This window comes from Alligator mississippiensis, chromosome 3 (assembly GCF_030867095.1).
Source record: "Alligator mississippiensis isolate rAllMis1 chromosome 3, rAllMis1, whole genome shotgun sequence".
Taxonomy (NCBI): Eukaryota; Metazoa; Chordata; order Crocodylia; family Alligatoridae; genus Alligator; species Alligator mississippiensis.
Window position 1 is genome coordinate 64,535,041 of NC_081826.1, and position 24,418 is coordinate 64,559,458.

The 24,418-nt window shown below is 45.5% G+C and overlaps 1 protein-coding gene across 6 annotated transcripts in view; it reads left to right on the forward strand.

Moving 5' to 3' along the window:
* The window catches only part of PDE7A (phosphodiesterase 7A), a 123,076-nt gene that overhangs the window by 7,895 nt on the left and 90,763 nt on the right, over nt 1-24,418 (forward strand). For 3 of the 6 annotated variants that reach the window (XM_019498528.2, XM_059724038.1, XM_059724039.1), the window contains exon 1: nt 13,586-13,612. The exons of the other annotated variants lie outside the window; for them this stretch is intronic. In XM_019498528.2, the coding sequence (XP_019354073.1) occupies nt 13,601-13,612 (12 nt within the window). In that variant the 5' untranslated portion in view covers nt 13,586-13,600. Of the gene's footprint in view, nt 1-13,585; nt 13,613-24,418 lie in introns of those variants that run through there. 6 annotated transcript variants of the gene reach the window in all.

Consider the following 24,418-nt stretch of genomic DNA (forward strand, 5'->3'; position numbering starts at 1 on the left):
GCTCTCTCCCAGCTCCCTGCAGAATGGCAGAATCTGTGGGTTTCTCTTGTAAAACGAGAAATCCATATTTGACTCTGGTAAAAAGTAAAACCTGCGGTTTACTCTGTTTTTCCATGGGAAATGGAAAACCTGAATCCCTGGTGATAACTGCTTATGTACACTTTCTTACAGTGTAGTCAATGAAAGCTAATCTCCTATCTCTTGCCCTTGTCTTATTGGAGAAGTTAGACTACTGGGGATTAGATGTTGTGTATCACGGTAAGAAGTGCCCATGGACCAGCTGATACGTAGTAAAGCCATGTCTTCCTTTGTAACTTGTCCTGAAATAACTGGACTCAGTATTTTTGTGTGGTGTGCAGTGTAGTTTGCTATTGAGTTACACTTGCAGTTCACAGATAATCTTAGAATTGTCAGTTGTTCCAAAATGCAAACTATCTAGCTCACTACTTTGCTGCTTAAAACTAATTCTAGTCCAGATAGCATACAGTTTTTACCATTTTATCTCTTCTTTTTAGCTTTAAATGTAGAGGTTGACAAATGAACTCCCTTCAGGAGGTGGTAGAAATCTGAAGCGCAAGCATCTGATGTAGGGGTGCACTGATAGAGATTTTTGGGGCCAATACTGATGACTGCTTTTTAACTAGCCATATCGGCTGATACCAGTCCAATAGCTAGTACGCAGGTCTGGCTGGTAAGTCTGTTGGGGTGCAGGGGGAGGGGAGATTGAGGCCCCCGTGGTGAGAGAGGGAGTGGGACTGGGGCGGAGGCTGTGCAGCTGGGGTGGCTCCTGCCACTGCATGCACCCTGGGAGGGCATGGGGGGAGTGTGCCCCTGGATCTGTGCATGGGGTGAGGGTGGGCTACCGCTGCAGGTTGGGGCTGGGGGGCAGTGCTGGGCTCTTCCTGGCACAGGACTGGGCCTAGCTGCACTCAGGGGGGCGGTGGCGGTGCTGGGAAAGGGGGCTACCGGGGCGGGGGGCTGCAGCCACCCCAAATTTGCTGTAGCTACCCCATAGCCCCCTCCCAGTGCCACTGCTACCCACCCCAAGTGCAACCCAGCCCAGCCCAGCCATCCTGCCGGGAAGAGCTCAGCACTGCTCCAGCCTCAGCCCACAGCAGCAGCCTTCCCTTGCCCCATGCAGATTCATAGATTGAAGAGTCGGAAGGGACCACAATAGATCATTGTGTCTGACCCTCTGCCCCTGGCAGGAAAGAGGACCGAGGTCAGACAACCCCAGCCAGGTGATTAGCAAGTCTCCTCTTGAAGACCTCCAAGTTAGGTGATAGTACTACCTCTCTTGGAAGCCTATTCCAGATTCTGGCCACCCTTACTGTAAAAAAAAACAAAAACCAAAAACAAACAAACAAAAAAACCCCCAAAAAACAAATTCTTCCTAATGTCTAACCTAAATCTACTCTCCACTAGTTTGCACCCGTTATTCCTCGTTATTCCCTAGGGTGCTCTGGTAAATAGTGCATCACCAATTCCCTGCTGTCCTCCCTTGATAAACTTATAGGCAGCTACAAGGTCTCCCCATAGATGTCTCTTGTGAAGGCTGAAGAGATCCAAATCTCTCAAGCTCCCCTTGTAGGGTCTTTCACGGAGACCACTAATCAAGTGAGTGGCCCTCCTCTGAACCCTCTCTAGATTCTCCGTGTCCCTCTTGAAGTGCGGTGCCCAAAACTGGACACAGTACTCCAACTGTGGCCTGACTAGTGCTGCATAGAGGGGGAGATCACCTCCCTCGATCTGTTGGTCATGCATCTGCTAATACACAACAAGGTGCGATTGGCCTTGTTGATGTCAATTGTGACTCCAAGATCTCTCTCAGCCTCTGAGCTGCTGAGGAGGTTATCCTCCAACCTATAGGTGTGGTGGGGATTCCTCCTTCCTAGGTGGAGTAGTTTACATTGATCTTTGTTGAATTGCATCCTATTATGCTCTGTCCATTGATCCAATCTGTCCAGGTCAGCCTGTGTCTGCTTCCTGCCCTCCGATGTATTAACTTTGCCCTGTAACTTGGTATCATCTGTGAACTTGGAGAGGGTGCTCTCCACACCCTAATCCAAATCACTGATGAAGATATTTAATAACACTGGTCCAACGACCAAACCCTGCGGGACCCCACTGCCCACCTCCTTCCAGGTTGAAAATGACCTGTCAACCACCACTCTCTGGGTGCGGTCCCTAAGCCAGTTGGCCACCCACCTGACCGTGTAGGTGTCCACTTCACAGCCTGTTAGCTTCCCTATGAGAATAGGATGCGAAACGGTGTTGAAGGCCTTCTTAAAATCCAGGTAGATGACATCCTCAGCTCCTGTGTCAAGGCAGTGTGTGACCTGGTCATAAAAGGCTACATGGTTTGTCAGGCAGGATCTACCTGTGATGAACCCGTGCTGGTTTCCTTTCAGCATCATTTCCCCTGTTGGACCGTCACAAATGCGCTCTTTGATTTTTTTTTCCAGTATTTTCCCAGGGATAGAGGTAAGACTGACTGCCCTAAAGTTACCCAGCTCATCCCTTCTCCCCTTAAAAATGGTTACCACGTTTGCTCTTTTCCAGTCCTCAGGGATCTGGCCAGAGCACCATGAGTGCTCAAACAGCTGTGCCAGCAGGTCAGCTATGACACTGACCAATTCCTTTGGCACCTATGGATGGAGATCATCTGGGCCAGCTGACTTGTACCCATCCAGCCCTTCCAAGTGCTCCTTAACTAAGTCAGCACTAGACTTTGGCAGTCTGGTGCCTTTTGGACATCTGTCTATGCTCAAGGTTGGGGAATTGTCTTGGTCAGTACTTAGGAATACTGAAGTAAAGAACTCATTGAAGAGCTCCGCCTTTTTCCCTGCATCAACCACCAACTGTCCTGATTTGTCCTGCAGGGACCCTATGTTACTCTGCACTTTCCTTTTGCTTGCTGTGTATCTGTAGAAGGACTTTTTATTTTCCTTAATTGTTGAAGCCGGCCTAAGCTCCAGTCCTGCCTTGGCTTGCCTGATTCCCTGCAGTAGCGTGCCAGGGAGGTGTATGCCTCCTTGGTGCCTGCCCCTTGCTTCCACTGCCTTTAAATCTCTTTGCCCCCAATCTTTCCTGCAGCTCCCTGTTCAGCCAAGGGGGCTTTTGTATCCCCATAGCCCCTTTCCTTCTTAAGGGGATAGACTCCTTTTGTGCCCCAAGGACTCCCTTGAGAAACCTCCAACCCTCTTGGACCCCCATTTGCTTGATGCTCTTGAGTTCTGCCACCTCACTAACTAGCCTTTGAAGTTTACTAAAGTTGGCCCTTCTGAAGTCTAACACTTAAATTTAGCCTCACTGGATATTTTTCTCACCCTTTGCTGAATAGTGAACTCTACCAAGTGATGGTCACTATCTCCCAGGTTACTGTGTACTTGCAGGTTCCCCATGAGATCATCCCCTGTTGCTAAGACCAGGTCTAGCGAGGTGCTACCCCTGGTGGGACTGGATACCACCTGGGTTAGGTGGAGGTCCTGCGCACAGTTTAAGAACCTCCATGAGTGGCTTGTTTTGTCCATCTGTTCCTCCCAGCAGATGTCCAAGTAATTTAGATCCCCCATGACCACTGCCTCCCTTGCCTGTATGGCATCTGAGAGCTGCCTGGAAAATACCTCATCTAGCTTGTTATCCTGGTGAGGAGGTCTGTAGGAGACCCCACTATCAAGTCTTTTTCCCTTGGGCATCCCTGGATTCTGACCCACAATGCCTCAGTATTCCCCTCCTCTACCCCCGCCTTGATGATAGAAGATGTGTACTGCTCCTTAACACAGAGAGCTACACCCCCACCTTGTTTTCCCACTCTGTCGCGCCTATACAACCTGTACCCCTCAATGCCTACTGCCCAGTCGTGCATAGAATCCCACCATGTTTCAGTTAAGCAGATTATGTCATACTTTGTCCTAGCAAGTAAGTGTGTGAGCTCCTCCTGCTTATTCCCCATACTCCTGGCATTTGTGTAAAGACATTTTAGCCCCCTAGTGGGTGCTCTTGGTGCCCCTTTGCCTTCATGGTTTGTGTTCCCCTTAGTGCTTACATTGTTAGGTCTGGTGCGTTGTTTGTGGCTTTCCAACCCTGGGTTCTCATCAACCACCAGTTCCCTGTCCCCTGTCGAACTTAGTTTAAAGGTCTTTGGAGGAGATCAGCCAACCTGCAGGAGAACAGATACTTACTTCTAGGAGAGAGATGAAGATCATCCCATCCTAGGAAGCCTTCTCCCTGGAAGTGCTTGTCGTGGTTGTAGAATCTGAAGCCCTCCTGAAGACACCAGCTTTGGAGCTGCCAGTTGACTACCCTGATGCAGGCATCCTGGTGCTTCTGGCTGCTGCCACCTGGAAGGATGGAGGAGAATACCACCTGTGCCCCTGATTTCCTGAGCCCAATCCTCAGCTCATGGAAGTCCTTCGTGATGCGGTCGGGACTACTCCCAGCCGCATCATTAGTGCCCACATGGACAAGGACCATGGGGTGGTAGCTGGAGGGCTTGATGAGGTCAGGAATCCTTTTAGTGATGTCACTGATCTTTGCTTCAGGCATGCAGGAGACCTCTCTCACCATAGAATCTGGTTGGCAGATCGGCCCCTCCGTGCCTCTCGGGATTGAGTTGCCCACCACAGTAACTCAATGTTTCTTCATCTGCCTGGACAATGGTCCCACAGCCTGCTCAGTGGGGGTTGCAGAGACCACCTTCTCTGCATCCTACTCTGCTGGAGAATGTTCCTCTGCTGCCTCTTCCACCAAGGCTGTCAAGGGCTCTGTACCTGTTCCCCAGGCACAGTGGGGAAGCAGATGCCGGCTCCTGCTGCCTGGGTCCGGAGGTGACAGTCTTCCACTCCTCTGCTGCAGATTCCTCTCATGGGGTGGAATCTGGTGGCACGGCTCCCATGCCCTCCTGGGGTGCCTGTACCAGCGGGAGTCACCCCCCCCTCCAGTGTCCCCCAGACAAGCTGCTTGTGGCCCTGTCCTGCGTCCCAGGCTGTGCAGACCTGCCTCTGCCCCAGCCCCACTCCCTTCCTCATTGTGGGGCCTCAATCTGCCCCCTCCCCGCCCCTTCCCTCACCACACACTTACCAGCCGGACCCACCTGCTCACCACGCTGCTGGGCTGCACTCATGGCCGCTTACATGCTGTGCTGTGGCTGCGCACATGCACGGGGTGTTTATTGGCCACATCAGCCTAAAAAAGCCGATTGTCGATATTGTCAATTTTCCAGATATTGATGCTGATCCAATATGGGACCAATGAATTGCTGCACCTCTAATCTAATGGGTTTCAGTAAGGTGTGTGGGGGCTGATGTAGAAAGTTCTGAAACATTAAGAGATACTTACAGAAGTTCAGGTTAACCAACCACTTAAGTTCACTATTCAAAAATAATATTTCCCAAACTTCTGAAAGCTGGGCCTCTTAAAAGAAAACAAAACAAATCATACACCACCCCCATCTTATTTTGTGCTGAAGTCCATCTAAAATGAAAGGGGTCTCAGTATAGATTTTTATATTTATCTTCCTTTTTTACTAGCTTTGATAGGCAGTGAAGTACTTCAGATGTCAGCATTGTTGACTAGTTGTACTGGCATTTAGCACCTACAGAAAAGACTGGGGCACTTTACACCTCTGATATCATGTAGGTTCTCTGCAAACTCACCTGGATATCATTAGTCAGTTACATTGGTCATGTTTTCAAGGTTTTCTTCACAGCCATAACAGGTAGAAGCTTGTTTTTTGAAAGTTGAGCCTCAGGAGAACAATTTAGGCAAGGTAGGGACACCTATGTGCTGCTGTAAAAACACGTGAAATAATTATAAGTGTTGTGAAGTCAAAATCTAACTTGAGAGATTTCTTTTTAACGAATGCATTAAAAACAAACAACCTCAAAAAGATGAAAACATGGCTTATATGAATGAATCCCCAGTCATAGCTATAACTGTGTTACATAATGGGGTTACAAAACTTGCATTTGACTCCTTCCAGTCTTCAATCTGGCTTTTCTGTGACGGTAAGAAAAATCAAAATTCTAATGTAAGCTCACCTTTTCCACACATCAAAGGGTAAAAAACAAAAAAGGAAATCTCTACCTACCACACCATTCATTCTGACTCGCTTTCCTTTCTTTTCTTCCAATTCGTTTTAAAATTATTTCGGTTCTTATTGTTGCCCCAAAAGTGAGTTCAAGTGAAGTCAGTGCCTGCTCACTGTCTCCAGGAGCAAAACTGGAATAGTAAATGGGTCTAGTTAGGACCCTGTGTCCTGCATAACTCACTCTGGAGTTGGTGGGAGTCTCTTTCAGGGATACTTTTTCCTTCCCTGCATGCTAGTTCATAAACTCTCTTTATGATTAAACCCTTAGTATAATTATCTGGCTAAATATGTGCTCTGTTTGTGATCAATCTCCAAACTCTTTTATCTCCCCCGCATTTTCAGTCTCATCCTCTCAGTCTTGCCTAACTTTCCATTCTTTCTTCTCATTCAGTGTTCCTCTTTCTCTTTTATTAACTCTTATTCTTTGCCATTTCCCCTAATCCTTCCTCTGACTGTACCCTAGCTTGCAAATAGTTTATTATTTTAGCTCTTAAACAACAAGTTGTCTCTAATCCCAACCTTTGGAATGACTTCATTTTATTACTGCTGCCCTTCGTTTCTTCTTCTTCCTATTTGTTGTCCCCACATGTTGAGTTTCAAATGAGAAGCGTGTTGAGGCGGATGCTGTTTTTATTAAGGCCCCATCCAGACCTGGCCCTTTCTATGCTACGATAATGCAAAGTGGAATTTCAACTTTCAGTTGGTTTCTTAATTTTAGGCCTGATTTATTTGTGTGTATCTGAGAACTCTAGTACCATGCAGCAATTGGTGTTAGCACTTTTCATAAGGTTCTGGGTTACTTGTTTTGCAACTCTTATAGCTTTATGCAGGGAATGAGAACGTGGTGGTTAGAATAATAGATTTAAGTCTTTATTAATTTCGGTTTAATTTCGGAGCCACCAAAGGACAATTCTCTTCTATTGTCTTTGTATCCTTTATGGCTGTTTAGTGAGCTTTTTTGTGCTGTGTTTCCTGGCATTGAAAATGTGATCTTATAATGCAAAAAAAGCTGGTTAAAATTAATATAACTATGTGCACTTTTTAGTTAATAAAGGAATCTCTCTTTCAAACCTTTATTCTGAAGCAAAACAATTTTAATGCTTGATCTGTCTTGAATATTCATATATGTTCCAGATGCATCCAAGTAACTGGGATTAGTCATGTTTTTGTAATACATTGGGGGGGAAAAAATTCTTCTTTTAGTAGTTGATACTGTAATTTTCTTAGCATTTGTATGAGGATCACTTCTACAGTATGTTTCAAAAACTTTCTCCTTACTAAAAAGCAGGGATCCTGGGTTTCTTTGATTAAAAAAAATTGTAAATTCTCTAATAAAAGCCCCAAAATCCATGATTTAAAATTAAAGGCCCTCCACAGTCCCTGGTCCTGCTGGTGCCCCTCACTTGCCCCTCACCCCCTGCTTCCCCAGCTCTGCTGGAGGGGCTAGGGACTGGGTCTGCAGCCCCTTGCCCTAGCAACAGAGTGGAGCCCAGTTTTAATCCTGCTGCCTGCTGTGGGCTTGTGTGGGGAGGAGGGACTGGCTCCCTGCCACAGAGTGTGCTCATGGAGGGTAGGGGGGACCCATGTCCCCCAGATCTGTGTGCAGGGCTGTGTGCTGTTGGCTCAGGTTCCTGCACTGCTGCCCTTCCTTGGGGCCTCCGCAGCCCAGTGGATGCAACCTGGTGCTGCAGGGCACAACACGGCACAGGAAGGCTGCTTGCCGCTGTGAGCTTTGCACTTCCCTGGCGATGCATCCCCTGTACGAGCAGGGGTTGTGTACAGGGGATGCATTGCCCGGGAAGTGAACGCTGCTTGCCACTGTGAGCTCCGCCTGTGCAACTGTGCTTTGTCGTGCAGCACTGGGTTGAACCCACTGGGCTATGGGGGTGCTGGGGAAGGGCAGTGTGCGGGCTGGGAGCGGTCCGAGGCCCTTGGGGGCGTGTGGCGGGTTGTGGCCAGCAGCCCTGGCACGTGGGTCGGGGAATGCAGGCCGGCGGACTAGAATTAGGCGCGGACGCTTAGCAGTTGATTAAAGATTATTTTACTTACACCGTAGATGGTCGCGGTGCAGGCAGGAAAACTTGCTTGAGTTGCAGTTACAGACAGGAAACAAAACAAAACTCAAACCTGCAGGGCACAAGAGTAGGTTGCAAGGGGTTTTCGGCGACGGGAAGATGCAAGACACGAGGGTACGTCGCAATGGGTTTTCGGCGACGGGAAGATAAACCTGCAGGACTCGAACCCGGACAGAGCTCTGGATACACTCACACGAAGTTTGCTAGGCTCCGTGGAACTTGCGCGTAGGGAAGGGGTTCGTTGAGGGATCATTTGGCGACGGGGAGAGGCCAGAGGTTGATCAGACCCCTATAGCCTTCTTAAGGTACACGCTGGGTCTGTTAGGCTCCGCAGCGCTTAGAGTTCTTCACGAGACGTGAAGTCCTCCTCCACATGGTTGTGGAGTCCTCCCTTGCAGGGTTCTCCTTGGAGTTCTCCAACTTGGGCGGAAACTGCTCAAGCCTCTTATACGGCTAGCAAGCCAATCGCTAGCCGCCACGTGGGAATAATTTAGAACTGGCCAATAGTGGGACACAAATTTGCATGCGGGTGGCGGGAACTCCTTTGCTCCGGGGTTTTCTCTTTGCAACTGAGAAATGCATCCTGCAAAGAAAGCTCCTCGTGGCGGGAAATAATTTAGCAGTGCCAAAACGCACGCACACAAAATCACACCCTTGGGTTGTGACAGACAGAAGGGTGGGAACCTGAGCCCGCAGTCCACCCCTGCCCTGTGCACAGATCTGGGGGGCATGGGTACCCTCTGCCTGCAGTGGTGGGGAACTGGCTCCACCCCAACTGCCTGTGGCCCCCGTCCTGCTGCTGCCCTGCAGCTGCGTGTTGCAGCCCCAAGCCCCATGCATTGCCTAGTTGGGCAGCAACCCCAGCCCTGCCCAGCTCCTGCCCTCCCTGCCTCTGGGAGCCTCAATCCCCCTGCTCCCCTGGGGCTCCACCCCTCCACTTACTGGTGGGAGCTGCTCTCCAGGCTGCCTGGTGGCCATGTGCATGCATATGCACATTGTGCCCCCTGCCTGACTGGCCTTCTCCAGGTGCCTCCCAGCCCCTTGCAGGCTGGAACTCTGCCAACCTACAGAGGGCTTGTTGCAAAACTGCAAAATCCTTGGGCTTCTCTGCTAAAATGAGAAATCAGCGCTTTACTCTGGTAAGAGGGGAAATCTGTATTTCACTCTGTTTTTCCATGGGAACTGGAAAACCCGGATCCCTGCTAAAAAGATAACCTTATCTATTATAGATCAGACTTTTCAGATGACTTTTGAGAAAAACGAAAGAGCCGAGTAAACGAAGTGAGCGACAAGAATTCAAAAGTCAATTACTCAAATGCTCAATCTATCATAGAGCCTAAAAGTATTGTAAAAGTCACCTGTGTCTCAAACAATTCTGTGCTTTCTCATCCATGCTATCCCCTTATCTGTGGCAGGTTCTTTTGATCAGTATCTGTCAAGCTACCCCATTGTTTTTCCTTTGTCCCTCATTAAAACTTTCCTTTGTTGTGATGCTTAGGAAAACTTGAAGGTGATTAAGAAGCTAGTATAAGACAGCTATCTGTTATGCTGTCCTGAATTGTTTCTTTGATTCCTTGTGCTCTCTCACTTTTCTGTATCCAGAAGCTGTCAATTATCCTTGGACATGGGAATAGTGAACAAATTACTGTCACGCTCGGGATTTACCCCATCAGTTGTCTAAATCAAAAGGAAACTTATAGTAGTCTACCTCTTTTCAACTAAAGGCTTCAGATGAGTTTTTGCGTACTGCATGGTGAGAACTTGTAGGCAGCTACGCAGAACAGTTGCAATTGCACCCTATCTTAAATTTGTTTATATACCTCTCTCTGCTTAGATCAGCGTTCTCCAAGTTTTTTGGGTAGGAGATCACTTTTTGAATTAAAAAGCAACCCAAGATCTACCCATGTGCCCCCTCCTCCCCAACAGGTTAGTCTGTGGGGAGGGAAGTGGGGATCAAACCAGAGAAAAAACATGACACATGACTACAGCAAATTTTCGGGTGCTTTCAGGCCTTCTCGTCGTCCGTCCGTCCGTCTCCCCCTCCCCCCAGCGCTGTAGCCTCTCAACCCAAGTGCAGTGTGGCCCAACACCCGCATTGGGAAGAGCCTGGCGCAGCCCTGGCCTCAGCCTCCCCTGCCCCACCCCACCCTGCATGCTGATCTGGGGGGCACATGCTCCCTATGCCCTCCTGGGCTGTGTGTCCCCTCCCTCCCTCCCTGTACCCCGTGGGCAAGCCGCTTGTGGTTCCATCCTGTTCCCCGCCCCAGCTGTGCAGGGCCTGCCCCACTCCCTCCCTCACTGCTGCTGCAGCCGCCTGCATTGTCCCGTGTTTGTGTGGGAGCACGTGCCCCACTCATCTGTGCGTGGTAGAGGCAGCTGCCATTACAGGCTGGGTTTTGTGCCCTGAGCCCTGCTGCAGCTGGCCCAGGAGCGGCTTGACACCATGTGCATCTGGCACTGGGCGGGCAGGGAATGATGCTCAGCCCAGTGGCAGGTCACATGTGGCGTTGAGCTGCTTCTGGAGCAGCTGCAGCAGGGCTCGGGGTACAAAGCCCAGCCTGCAACTGCAGCCACCTCCACTGCGCACAGATGGGGGGAATGTGCCCCATGAGGCCTCTGCCAGGGGGTGCACAGTGGTGGGAGCCCCCCGCATCCCTGAATGAGCTGCCCGGTCTCAATCCTCCCCCCACCCACCTGGCTGGGGCCCTACTCACCTTACCCCTTCTCTGCCACACACTGTTCTTCTCTGCAGGGGCCTCTATCTGGCCCCTGCTCCTTCCCTCCCCCACATACTGACCTGCTGGGCTGGGAGGAGCTGAGCGTACATGCACGCACATGCTCAGCCCCACCACAGCCTCAGATCGACCTGAAGAGGCTCTGCGATCGACTAGTCCATCACAATTGACTGGTTGGTGACTGCTGACTTAGATGGTAAGCCTTGTAGAACAGAGGCTACTGCAATGGGGGTCTGTGCTTGAGCATTCTAAACAACTCTGCACTATAAACGTCTCTTTGAGAAATATTCCTAATGTGTTCTGGAATAGACTTAAATTTATTTTCTGTTCAGTCTTTACTTAAACACAGTGATTTTTTTTTATATGCAAATAATAAATTAACAACTAAAATTGGAACATTATTTCTAGCTTCTCAGAGAATCACACTTGAATTCAGCTCAGTTGTTTTGTCTTGTACAACTTTGTAACAGTACAATGTCAGGGCTTACCATCTAAGAAGTAATATAGCCCATCACCACAATATCTGAGCACATCAAACATTAATGATTTTTTCCCCAATGTACTGTGGGATTACACAAGTTGAGGTACAGATTTATTAAAGGTCTTGAAGGGTTTAGGCTTATTCTCTGAATGCTGAGTAGTATTTGCCACTGACTTATTTGTGACTAAATCACTCTGTACCATTTCTGCATTTGTGAAGAATGGGGAATTCTTGTAGCAAAAGCAAGGCTGGAGTGAAGTATACAAAATGTCATTAAGGAAGCCTATATCAGAGTCAGGAATTGGACCCAGGCTTCTTGAGTTCTAAGTCAGGTTCATACATAATAAATTGTAATAGTAGAATTTGGATCTACAGACATTTGTTAGACTGAGAATGTGTGAAGTTTTCATCCTTCTTCTGTTTATGCCAATAGTAAGTAACTGTCAGTTAAGCCAGTAACCAGTATAGCCCAACAAGCCTTTATGCCAAAGGCAGAATTTTAGATATTAAAGAGCTGATTAAGGTATTGGGCTTTAATTTTCAGAAAAATGTCAACCAACAATTGCTTGCTTTAAAAATATGCGGCAGACTTTAACTGAAAGAAACTTGCAGACAAATGGTTTGATTCCTGTCGTGTCCAAAAATAGGCTTGTTTTTGCTTTGGGGGGTTTTTTGGAAGATTTTTTTATGCCTCTTGCAACTACAGTTTGATTGGAAGACGAGCATGCAAGAAACAAAGGGAGGGCATGTGGTGGGAGGAGTGAGGTCTGGCCACTTGACTCCCCTGCTGACTGCCCCACCCCTACATACCCCCTTGCTATTGCTTACCCTGCTGCAGCAGTGAGGCAATGAATTTAAGACCACCCTACAATAGATAGATTCAATACATGGAAAATTATAACAGATGTATACATTTTCCATGTATAGAATCTTATAATTGCAGCATGGGGGGGAGTTGTCTTAAATTCAAAGTTCTCTTGAATTTAGATTAATACAGTATTCCAAAACCATGGGAGAAAATACTGAATTGTCCATTATTTTAGAGGTGAGTCTGTTCCAGCATAGGAAACTAGCTTGTTTGCATGCCACCTCCTTCCTAAGCAGCTCTGGTACCACTTAGCGGTTCTCAACCTTTTTACTTGAAATACCCTTGTTAGACCCAAGATACGCCTTGGAAATGCCAGCTTGTAGCTCTCGCTTGCTTTTTTGACTATGAAGAAACAGTAGACCAGTTCTTCTGTTCCAAAGAACTCAGGCCACAACAGGTCAGAATGTTTTTGATACTAAGGGTTTGAAATCTATTTGAAATCTCTGCGTTTATTTTGTGAATCATATTTGGTGTTTGCACGTTTTACCAGTGCTGACATTGTGCAGCACCCTTAAAATAATCCTGGATGACAGTCACTGCCTTATGCTGTCACCTTCGTGTTATCTAAAAAGGCTTGTATTCTACTTGGAGAAAAGGCTATGTATTAATAAGTTGCTTCTGTATAAGTATGTATGGAAGAACCCCTTTAGAATAACTGTGTGCACTAGTGTTAGGTTGCGTAAGCTATTGCGTGCTACAAAATGTAAGGTTTTGGGGAGAGAGCCTGGCATTCAGGGATTTATGGCGATATTGTGGGTGATCTCTGGCTGAAGGCCTTTAGCTGAAGATAGAAGTGTAGGCACATTTGTGCAAACTGTCATTTCCTTTTGGAGGTCAGTGCCCTATGCTAATGCTTGGCAGGATTCATTTTTATCTATAAACATTGATAAACGTAAATTTCCCACGTCACTCAGATCAACAGAAAAATATTTGCACTGGTAATCAAAATGAGAGGAAGGAGATGTTTAAAAAAAATTGGGATGGGGTAGGGAAGTCTGGAGCGGGGGGGGCCATGCATGAGAGTGCATGCACAGTGGCCACTGCAGGTAAGATTGGGGGATACCTCGGCTGCCTTGCCTGCTCACTATTCCTCTGGCAGTGGTCTCCAAGCTCCTGCCCAGACCAGCCCCTGTGTGACTGGGGCAGCAACCAAATTCCCACTGATTTCATTCTGGCCCCCCCTGCATGATCAGGGCAGGAGCCAAACCCCAGGTGAGCCTGGATCATGCAGGGGAATGGGGAACTGCTTCCTGCCCTGGGCTGGGCAGCTGCTGCCTCTCTCCCTGTGTTCCTAGAGCTCTGGAGTACTGATGTTCTTCTCCTTGTCCTTGCCTGCCTGGCTCTTTCCTGATGAATGAACAGGTATGATTTATGGATTTTTACTTTATAAAATCATATGTTAAAATATGTAGAAGTTTTTCAACCAACCAACAGTATACTGTCATTACTAAATTGTCTGCCGCCCACACCACTACGTATGTGGAATCCTGAAAATTTAAATTGATCAACATTTCTTTTGATTTAAAAAATTGATTTTAGTCATCAAAATTCATAATAATTTAAAAATTAAATTCTGTCAAGCCTACTTACGCTGTTGGATGGAATTATCCACACTTTTTCTTCTAAGAGGATACAGTATTAACTACTGTGAAAATAGTTAAGTGTTTCCTTGTGCCAACAATTTCTTTATGATGGGGATTTTGTCACTAGTGCCTTATCTCAGATCCTGTCTTTCTGAGGAAGGATGGGAGCAACTTTGATAATATTTAGATGCTTTCAATTTCTTTGACTCCTGGTTATGGCATAACAATTTTGGTAGTCATAGCAGTTGAACTGTAACACTGGACAACAGCGGTTGTCCATGCAGGTTTTTTAATTATGCATCCTCAAACAGTTCTTGAAATCATAATTGGCTGTAGTAAGTTGGACAGTTTTCCTTAAGTGGCTTTGGTCGTCTTTGTCAGCATTGATATAGAGGTTAAAAGCAAGCCAAGTCTAAACAGAGCGCTCTTTGGAACCTGTAGAAGGTGCAGTTCTTTCACCTTAGTCTCTATTGTGTAGCCGTAAGGCAACACAGGGAAGCATTAACCTACAGGGCTTCATTATGCTGAAGACAAGCGCTACAATTTTCACTTGTCCAGCTTTTCCTAAGAGAGGTCCATTTGGATGAGAACATGCTGACTTGGCCTCAGTCCAGATAAAGCAGGTTGTCGGTTAAGTTGTTTTGTCTGACTGGTTTGTAGAATGAGCGTCAGAGGAAGTGATAGATGTTCTTTTCTTTGAACTGAAGGAGATTAAAAGAAAAAAGTGTACTCAAGCTTGTATCTTGGTATTCTCATTGGATCTCTAGCAGTGTTGTCCAGATAGCTATGAAATCCGATAGTTGTTTTTTCTTTACATCACCACAGTTATCCCAACCCTGTCACATCAGAAGAGATTATTGTAAGAAATTCTGTGTAGTGCTGTAATTGAAAATCTGGAGTTTTAGATGTTGCAGAGTGGTTACCATCTGCTTGCAAGAAAAAGTACACCTGGTCTGAATGACCTCGACTGGCTTCTGATTTTCTGAGACATTGTTTTTAACCTAAAGCATGATAAATGGTTCAAGCCACAGCTATCTGAACCTGCCTTCTCTATGTGAAACTGTTACAATCAAGAGAGGTCAGTGTTCTCAAGGTAACTTTTTGGGTTGAAACTGAAATAGTTTGTTTTTATAAAGGGGTCTCAGTTAAAACTCTTTCCCTCTCCCAAATGGTACTACAGAATTAGTGAAATACTGCATTGCAGGGCTGTCCAATTTCACAAACTCTTCGGGGTGGTAAACTGAAGGGATTAGAAAATAAGTTAGTAGTCTTGAAGGGGTTCAGTGTATAGGAAAGATCAGTTCAGTTCTGTATCTTCCTTGAACATTTGTTATATCTGTACAAGTGTGTTGAGGATATGCATTTACGTAGATATTTGGTTAACAGTCATAATTTACTATAAACCAGTCTGACCAGTCAAGCTGTCTGAAAGCAGAAAAGGTCCTTTATAATAGCGATGATTAATTTTTAAAGCCTGTTTAATAAATCTCATTTCCTGATTATGAATTCCAATGCATATACATAGGCAGTTGAACAAGGTTGCAGGGTAGCTTTAATTAGATACTTACCAGCTGCTGACTTCTTAATATTTTTACAAGCTTAATTTTAAAGCCTTGTGCGAAATATACATGAAGAAATAAGGTCTAAACAAATATATCCTTTGCTTTGTTATCCTTAACACAAGTAATTTTCTGAAGTAGTAAATACAAGAATTCTGAACTGAAGAGTTGTATTGCTTAAAATACTTTGCTGAGCTCAGTTCACAAAGCGGGCTGTATCCCCTGTGCAACCATTTTTTGTCCCTTCTGTCCCCAAATAAATGTAACAGTGATTATTTTTAAATGGAATTGTAATGTTGGGGGTAGTATACATAATAAATGTGTTCTAGGTATGATCTCTTCTTGCTTTTCCAGCATCCTGTATTTTCCATTCTTTATAGTTGCTTATTTTCTTCCATAAAAGTTGCCACAAATGCATATTACACTTTCTTTTCTATTAAGAAAAAGAGGTGGTTCTAGACCAGGGCTGGGCAGTTATTTGGTCACATAGGCAGTCTTGGGGAGCTTTTATAAGCTGGTCAGCAGCCCCCCACCCCTGCAACAGCCCAGAGCCCATGCATCCCACGGCTCTTCCCTGCCGCCACCACCAGTGCCCAGCAGCAGTTGAGTGCATGGCCCTGGTTCTGGCTTGGCCTGCCCCGCACCTGATCTGGACTCGCCCTGGCCAGAGTAGAACTGCTTCGGACCACCTGGGACCTACATGCACAGCCGCCTTCCGCCTCCCCGCCTGCTCTGGACCACCTGCTGACACTGAGCAGCAGCAGCCAGGTAGAAGCTGCTGTTGGGTGCAGGGGGAAACCAGCTGTCTCCCACTTGCCACTGCCAGGCCCTTCTTGCTTTGGCCACCTGGAGCCTATGCCCAAGCTGTTCTGTAGATCCACTCTGCTGCCACTGCTTCCCCACTGGGTGGCCCTGAGGCGATGCTGGTGCCTGGCCACCACAGTTCATCATGGGTGGGTGGGTTTGGAGCAGGCGTAGGGCAGGCCGAGGTTGGGGCTGTGTGTGTACGTCCTAGCTGGTCTGCTGTGGCCAGGGTGAGTCTTGAGTGGGTGTGGGGTGGCCTGAGGCTGTGGTTGGGTCTGTGCGTGTGGGTCCCCACCAGTCTCCATGGGGCTGGAGCCGTTGGTGGTGGTGGCAGCAGCTGGAAGGAGCTGCCATCATCTTGGCTGCCTAGAACTGGAGTCCAGCCACAGAGTCATCGCAGCTCTGCTGTGCACCTGGTGGTGGTGGGATAGTGCCTGGGCCAGGTGGGACTGAGGGACCTGCTGCAAGCTGAACAAAGTCTCGCTGTGGGCTGGATCTGGCCCACGGGCCATGTTTTTGCCCACCCCTATTCTGGACTAAAGCCATCTCCTATTTGTTGTTTTTGCCCTATGCCTCTTGTCTTGCGTCATCTTATGTCCTTGCCTTGCTCATTTTGCTCTTTGTGGTCTGTGAGCTGTGGAATGTAACTTGTTATATCAGGACCATAATGGAGTGAGGAATTGAGGACTGCTTTGCATCAGATGGGGATCAGTGCAAGAGAATTGACACACATTGAAAGGGAAAGTGTCACAAGTATACTCGCATACATGTGAAAGATGGGTTAGCTAGGACAAAAATACCAGCAGAACTTAGATTGTCCCTCTTAGTCAAGTTCAGAAAGTTCTTTATAAAAAATGTATCTGGCGGAAGATTCCATTAAGAATTATAAATGAAGGGTGCTGCCTTAATTTACCACTTTTATTTTATTTTAAATTTCTTGCATAGTTTTTGTGTGAATTTTCTTACATGACTAAAACTACGTTAGAATTGACAACTTGGTGCAGAGGGTTAATAAATTGGTGGAAAGATAAGGTGCAGAATTTAATCAAAATTTATTGTCCTTTTAAGGATCAGCCATAGCCTGTGTCAGCTTTGATATGCAGCAGAACAGTACAGTGGTTTACAACATTTCTGTTTCAGTCTCAGTGCTGGAATATGTCTCAATGTAGACTGTTAATCTATTCTCCAAGGCCAGTTTGATCTTCTCCTTTAAAAAAAGGACTGGGGGGGGGGGGGAGATGAATAAAATTATCTAGTGCTCATGTTGACATTACTAAATTAAATAAATCAAATACTTCAGTGCAGGTTGTATAGAATCAGCTGCTGCTATACAACATAGAAAGTAACTGTTTCTTCACTTCTCTCACAGCAGGCCCAGGTCAAACTCTTGATTTCATGCTGACTTCCTAAAGCATGTCTCTACCCAGTTGCTTTTTTTTAAGGCTAGAAATTTAGGATTTGTAGTAAAATTGGTATGCTTTGGAATAATACAAGTATTATGGTACGCTGCCTTTGTCTAACTATAGAATTCAGAGTTGTTCTTATTTCTTTCTGTATCTATTTAGATTAATTATCCTGAAACAAATCTTAGATTTGGGCTGTAATCCAGATCCCAGAGGAAAAGAGGGTTATTGTGAATTTGTATTCAGACAACATACTTCATTGTCCCCAAACAATGAATATTGACTGCTTATTGTTGAGTCTAGCAAAGGGAGAACTTATGCAATCATTAAATTACAGACTAAGGGTGCCTATACAGAAGCAGTGAGGCTGCTGTGACGCACTGGAATTCCTCAGTTCAGTTAATTGAGTCTGCTGGAGTGTGGCAATTACCATGCTCTAGCAGCCTTCTGTGTCTCGTGTATCAGTGATCCCGTGCTTAAAATTGGTGGCAGGGGTGCTTGAACTAAAGCTCATTAGAGCTTCAGTTCAAGCGCCCCCCCGCTGCCATTTTTAAACATGGGGACGCTGATGCATGAGACATGATGGTGCTTTAAGTAGAATGGCTCTCAGAGCCGCTCTAATTTAAAGTGCTGCCCCTGCCCTCCACCCCTGAAGCGTGTGTAAAAGTCCCCTAAATTATTAATATCTGTAGTTTAGTGTTACATCCAGAGAAATGCTTATGCTCTTTGATTCTGCCTAAAAAATACCTGTAAGCACATGTCTGATGGTTGAACAAGTACTTTCTCTGCATTGTAGTTCTGAACTAAGAATATGCATGCTAGGTAATTGTAGTATCTTGCTTGAATAGCATACTTTGTACGTTTCAATGGGTAAACATCTCCTATTAGCAGAATCCATTGATGTCTAATTAGGCGGGGCTGAAAGTTTTTTCTATATAGTTTTGAGGCCTTTAATTACCTTACTGTTTTCTGTGAAAAACAGAGAGTTTCCTGGTTACTGGTGACTTGGTTACAAAAGGCATTGCTTTGGATCTCAGCTTGGTTAGCTTTGGAATGAAATAAATAACCTTATCCTGTGGTATGTCTGCCAGGGATGTGTGTTCTTGTTTTATAAATGCTCTCACTCATATAGTGCATTAGAGTACTAAATAAATTATTCTGTTTGACTGTTTTTAGTAACTCTTCTGTTAGAGAGAGTTTTCATATAAAGGTGAGAAGGAAAAGGTAAACTTCTGAACTTCTTGAATTTAAAGCACCTGAATGGTAATTGATTGAACTTGAATAGTGGGTAGAGCAGTTAAGAGTTGTACTTACTACATTATATTTTTTTTATTGTGGCAGGATATTAATAACTCTAATAATGAGTCATTCATCCTCACAAAGTATAAGAGTTGTTATTTTTTTCTTGTGCAGGGCCTTGCAGCTGAAGTTTGAGAGAGAGATTAAAAATTAGCAAAGTTGCCTTTATTTTCAGCAAATCAATGCATAGTATTTGGGAGAAGTGTAAATTAATGTTTAGTGCTTTATAGATGTTTGGGGAACAGGGGAAAGGGGAAAAGACAGTTAACATAAATGTGTGAAACTAATAAAAAGTGTAAGTGAAGTATGTTGTAGTACCTGAACTTTAAAAACCTTTAGGTATGTGTCCTAAGGATTCCCATTTGGCTACAAATGCATTTCATGTGTGTGAGAGTGTAGTTCTTTAAAGTAAGTGGTAAGGCTGTATATGTATCCTTTGTTGCATTTTGCTTGAATATGAGGGCAGAAAGAATGGGGTAATTACAGTCCTCCTTTGGTTCCATTATGCTTTTGATCATGAGAGAGAACTTAGCTTAGTGCTTCCCAAACTTTTCTTCAGCATGACTCCGTTTATAACCCCATTTCCTCAGCATGGCCCCTCACTCCCATCCACAACCCCGAGCCCCAGCTGCCACCCACGGAAGGGGCGGCTGCTGTGGCTGGACTGGAGTGCAGAGATTGGCTTCACCCCTCCCCTCCCCTCCCTTTCCCTGTGATGGTGCTGCATTCCCTCCCACAATGAGGCCCACCTGCTGCTTTGCCCAGCTGCAGCCTTGCCTGTTGCCAGCCCAGCTGCAGCCCGCTGTGGGCACAGAAATCTCAGGGGGCATGTTTATCACAACCCCATTTGGGGTTGTGACCTACAGTTTGAGAACTGATGACTTCAATGTCTAATCTGTTAGTTCTTGGCTTTAGAACTTTTTATTTTTGACAGGAATATAATTTCTATTAACTTGCCTGAACTGAATATTAATGCTTAAATTTATACTGGGGCACTGTGGCACACTTGAAACCTGTAGGCCCTATCTATCCAATGATGGAGTAATTTATTTTAAAGACTAACATAGCAGGAGTATTTAGGAAAGTTGCATACTGAGCATATATCTGTGGTGGTCATCCTCTACAAGGTTGTATAAGCTGCAAGATACTAGCTCAGGCTTTATAGTCTCAAACAATCCATGCATGTCTAATCAGTTCCTATGGAAATCAGCTCCAAGATCCTGCTAGTGGATAAACCAGTGTTTTTCACTGCTCCATCTCATAGGAAAATATTACCTTGAGACCAGCTCAGAGTAAACCTGGGTTGGTGCAAATGCCCCTAGCTTTGAAACTGAGTCTCAGTGATCGAGGCCCTGACAGTGAGGGAGGAAATAGGGGCACTGTCCAGCCAGGCCAGGGAGTGGGACGCAACTGTGGGCAGCTTTGTTCAGGGGGCACGGGGAGAGGTGGCAGCTCCCTGCTGCTGAGTGCACCCCCAGGGGAGGCATGGGGGACATGTGCATCTCCCCAGATTTGTGTGTTGGGGCAGAAGCAGGCTGCCTGCTGTGGGCTTGGGGCTCCCTGCTCTGCTGCCTTTGCTCTGTGAGCTGAGCTCTGGCCGTGTGTCTCCTGCCCAGCTGGCAGCAGTAGCAGCAGCAAGTTGTGCCTCCTGTAGCCTGCATCTGTCCTCACCCTGCTCAGCTCCATTCCTAAAGCGTCCCTGTGTTTAAAAATGGTGGTGGCAGCACTTGAACTAAAGCCCATTTGATGAACTTTAATTCAAGCTCCCCCGCTGCCATTTTTAAGTGCTGGAGCACTGATCCCTTGGACGAGCCACCCATGGCTGTATCCCACTTCCAGCCCTGGGGGGTTGCATTTGCTGCCCTGGCTGGGATGCCCCTGCCCCACTCACTTCCTGCACCATGGGGTCCTCAATCTGCCTCCCCCCCCCCCCCCCCCCCCCCCCACACACACACACCTCTTCCGTTCCCACAGACTTACTGGCCAGACACTATTCTCTCAGCTGTCAGGCTGCATTCCTGGACACATCCATACTGCAGCTGCACACATGCACGTGGCATTTATTGGTGACATTGGCTACACTGGCCAAAAAAAGCAGATGGCCAATAAATGTTAATTTTTTCTTTTATAGGTGCCAATCCGATATGCCACCGATATATCGGTGCACCTCTAATCATTACTAGCATAAAGTACTAATGTTTGCTTGGCAGTGGTGGAAGGGTATTTCAGAACACAAGGCTTTCTCAATTCTCCTGAGAATCATCATGTGTTTGCACTGCAAAATATAGAGAATACTTGAGCAGGTCAGGTTCTAAACATTACATGCTTAACATTTTTATTAGATGATCTGTGTATACAGTATATAAAATGGTTTATGTAAAGCTTCAATTGGGGATCTCCCTTGCAAAAATGTACCCTTTTACATTCCTATCCTTTGGTCCAAGGCAGTGGAGGCAAACCTTTTTGGCAGGCATGCCACAAATTAAACCCTGTGCCTTTCCCAAGTGCTGCTTTGATCCCTTTCCTCTGTCCATTCTGCTGCTCTGTTTTCTGCTCCCTGTCCTGTGCTCTCTGCCTGTTGTGCTGCTCTGCTTTCTGTTCCCTACCTGACCTGATGCTTTGCTTTTGCTCCCCAAACTGTCTCATTGTGCTGCCTGCCCTCTCCCTGATACATGGAGGTACTTCTGTTGCAGGTCAGCCACCTCTGGTGTAAGCAGTTAATATAATCATTATTGTGAAGTAAATTATTGATGCAGCCACAGAGTAAATGTTTGCAAAAGTGAATGTGCCTTAATTAAGGCTTCAAGAAAAATTCAGAACTGTTTAGTCATTACAGGGTTATCCTTTATGCCCAACTCCATGTTCTTAAGGCTACTGACACAGTGAATATTAGCCCAGTGAGCAAGTTCAGACTGAGGACTCAGTGTTTTCTTTTCTTTTCATTTTCTTTCACAACTTGGACACCCTCAAGTGTTTCTCAAAATGCCCTGGAAAGTTATCAACCCCCCGAGGTAGAAAGGACTGGCCATTTGAAGACTTCATTCACCCCAGGGATGAATATCAGGATACCTGGCAACTCAGGGCACTTCAATACCTACAGATGCTATGCTATGAAAATGGGTTGGATCCAACATTAGGTTTTCCTGTACATTTAGGGAAGTTAGTACTGTAAATTGTTGTGGTTCTGTCCAGACTTGTAATTAAATGGTGGTGTTTGCTGTTTTATTGCCTAATAACTAGGCAAGTCTAGTTTGATTGATTTGAAGACAAACTGAGCAGAAAGACTGAACAATGAAGAATTTGACGATGAAGTTACTTTTGTAGAATCAGTCTAGGTTGTCTTAAATGTGACAGGTCTTTCTAAAGCATTGCTTCAGAGGATGGTAGACACTTTCTTGATTAAGGCAGAAGAAATCTGTCTGTGTATCTGTCTGTCTATTTTTTCTGATATCCATTATCTCAAGGATGATCACGAAAATCAGAATATAAGGTTCAAGAGCTTCTGAAACACTTCATAGCTAGAACTTGGAGGACTTTTAATCTGATACAGATGCTCACAAAATGAAGGAATCTGTATTCACAGTTCTGAAAACAATTGAAGTTACAGGAAGATTTTTTTTCTATCAAATATTCAAATTGGGTAGACAGTCTTTAAAACTGGTTTAGATATTGTATAAATGCAATACATTAATTATCATTTGCATGATAGTATTGATATAAATCATTTGAATAAAATGCCTTGTGCGTCAATGCAAATGAAATTATTTTTGCATTCTGGTACTTTCTTTCAAGTACAATAGGTTAAGCTTCATAATTACAGCTGTTGGGAACAAAAGACTTATGTATTCTTTGTTTTTATGAATATTACTGCAGGGCATTACAATTAAGAGGATAGTTTCTTGCGTCCTTCAAGCCTTTCACTCATTTTTATTTAGCTAATAATAACAATTTTTTGATGATTGACCACAAGATGAACATGAGCCTTCAATGCGATGCTGCGGCTAGTAAAGCGAGCAAAACGCTGGCTTGCATCCATAGATGCTTCTCCAGCAAATCCCAGGACATCATTCTCCCCTTGTACTCAGCCTTGGTGAGGCTGCAGCTGGAATACTGCGTCCAGTTTTGGGCTCCACAATTCAAAAAGGATGTGGAGAAGTTTGAGAGAGTCCAGAGAAGAGCCACCCGCATGATCAGAGGTCAGGATAACAGATCTTATGACGAGAGACTGAGAGCCATGGGACTCTTCAGCCTGGAAAAGCACAGGCTCAGGGGCGATCTGGTGGCCACCTATAAGTTTATTAGGGGTGTTCACCAGGATCTGGGGGAACGTCTGTTCACCAGAGCGCCCCAAGGGATGATGAGATCAAATGGTCACAAATTCCTCTGCCACCGTTTCAGGCTGGACATAAGGAAGAACTTCTTTACTGTCCGAGCCTCCAAGGTTTGGAATAGACTGCCGCCGGAGGTGGTTCAAGCACCCACTTTGAACGCCTTCAAGACGCTTTTGGATGTTTATCTTGCTGGGATCTTATGATCCCTGCTGACTTCCTGTCCCTGGGCAGGGAGCTGGACTCGATGATCCTTCAGGGTCCCTTCCAGCCCGAATGTCTTATGAAATCTATGAAAAATCTAAAATAGTGCATTTGTTCTAAGCCTAATATGTTCCACTCTCCAGTTCTTATCAAAAGACTGTTACGTCAGGTTCTTTCTTCTAATTGTCACACTGGTCTCTAATTTTTACATGTACAAAGTTACGAGAGTTGAGAACTCCGCCCTAATTCCCGAATATGAAAGGGGAATCTAGCAACAGATGCACAAAGTGTAACATAATTGATAATCCACCTAAAATGGAGTTTAAGGTAACTAAGCCAGATAACTGGAGGTAAAATTGTTCTTTTATTGGTCAGGGATGCAGCTATTTTGTTGGTAGAGAGACAGCCATTTATTTTGCCAGCCCAAACGCATGTTCCACTATGAACCATTATAAAGTTGACAGGCTGGTTTGGATACAGTCTTGGTACATGCTCATAGCCTCTCATACACTTCTCTTTGTACAACTTGGCTTAATTTTCTCTCTTTCTCGCTCTTTTTGTATTTTTTCCTTTCCTGTTTATTGGAAGTTGCCTTTTAGTGCTTGTTGCTTTCTAGTAATTTGCCTGACTGTGAGACTTATCTCATTTAGTATGTAATTTCAAGTAAGGAGAAACCAGTTTTCATTCTTTTTAAAAATTTTTCACTCAAAGTGCATATATTAGCTCTGAATAATAGGGTCTATCTAGTCAGTCAGTTGACGGCTAAAAGGCATTGTAAACTTGAGTTTAATTTATTTTATCTGCACAAAGAAGTAACATGCCTGGGAGAGGGTGTCAGGGCAGTGCACAAGAACTTGCAAACCGTAAAGGTGGAAGGTGAAGGGGAAGCTGAAGGGGAAGGAAGGCATTCTTGTTTTCTGTTGTGGGGGGGGTAGGGGCAGAGATCAGCAATAAAAGTTCTTAAGCTCTGGCACCTTTTTTGCTTCTG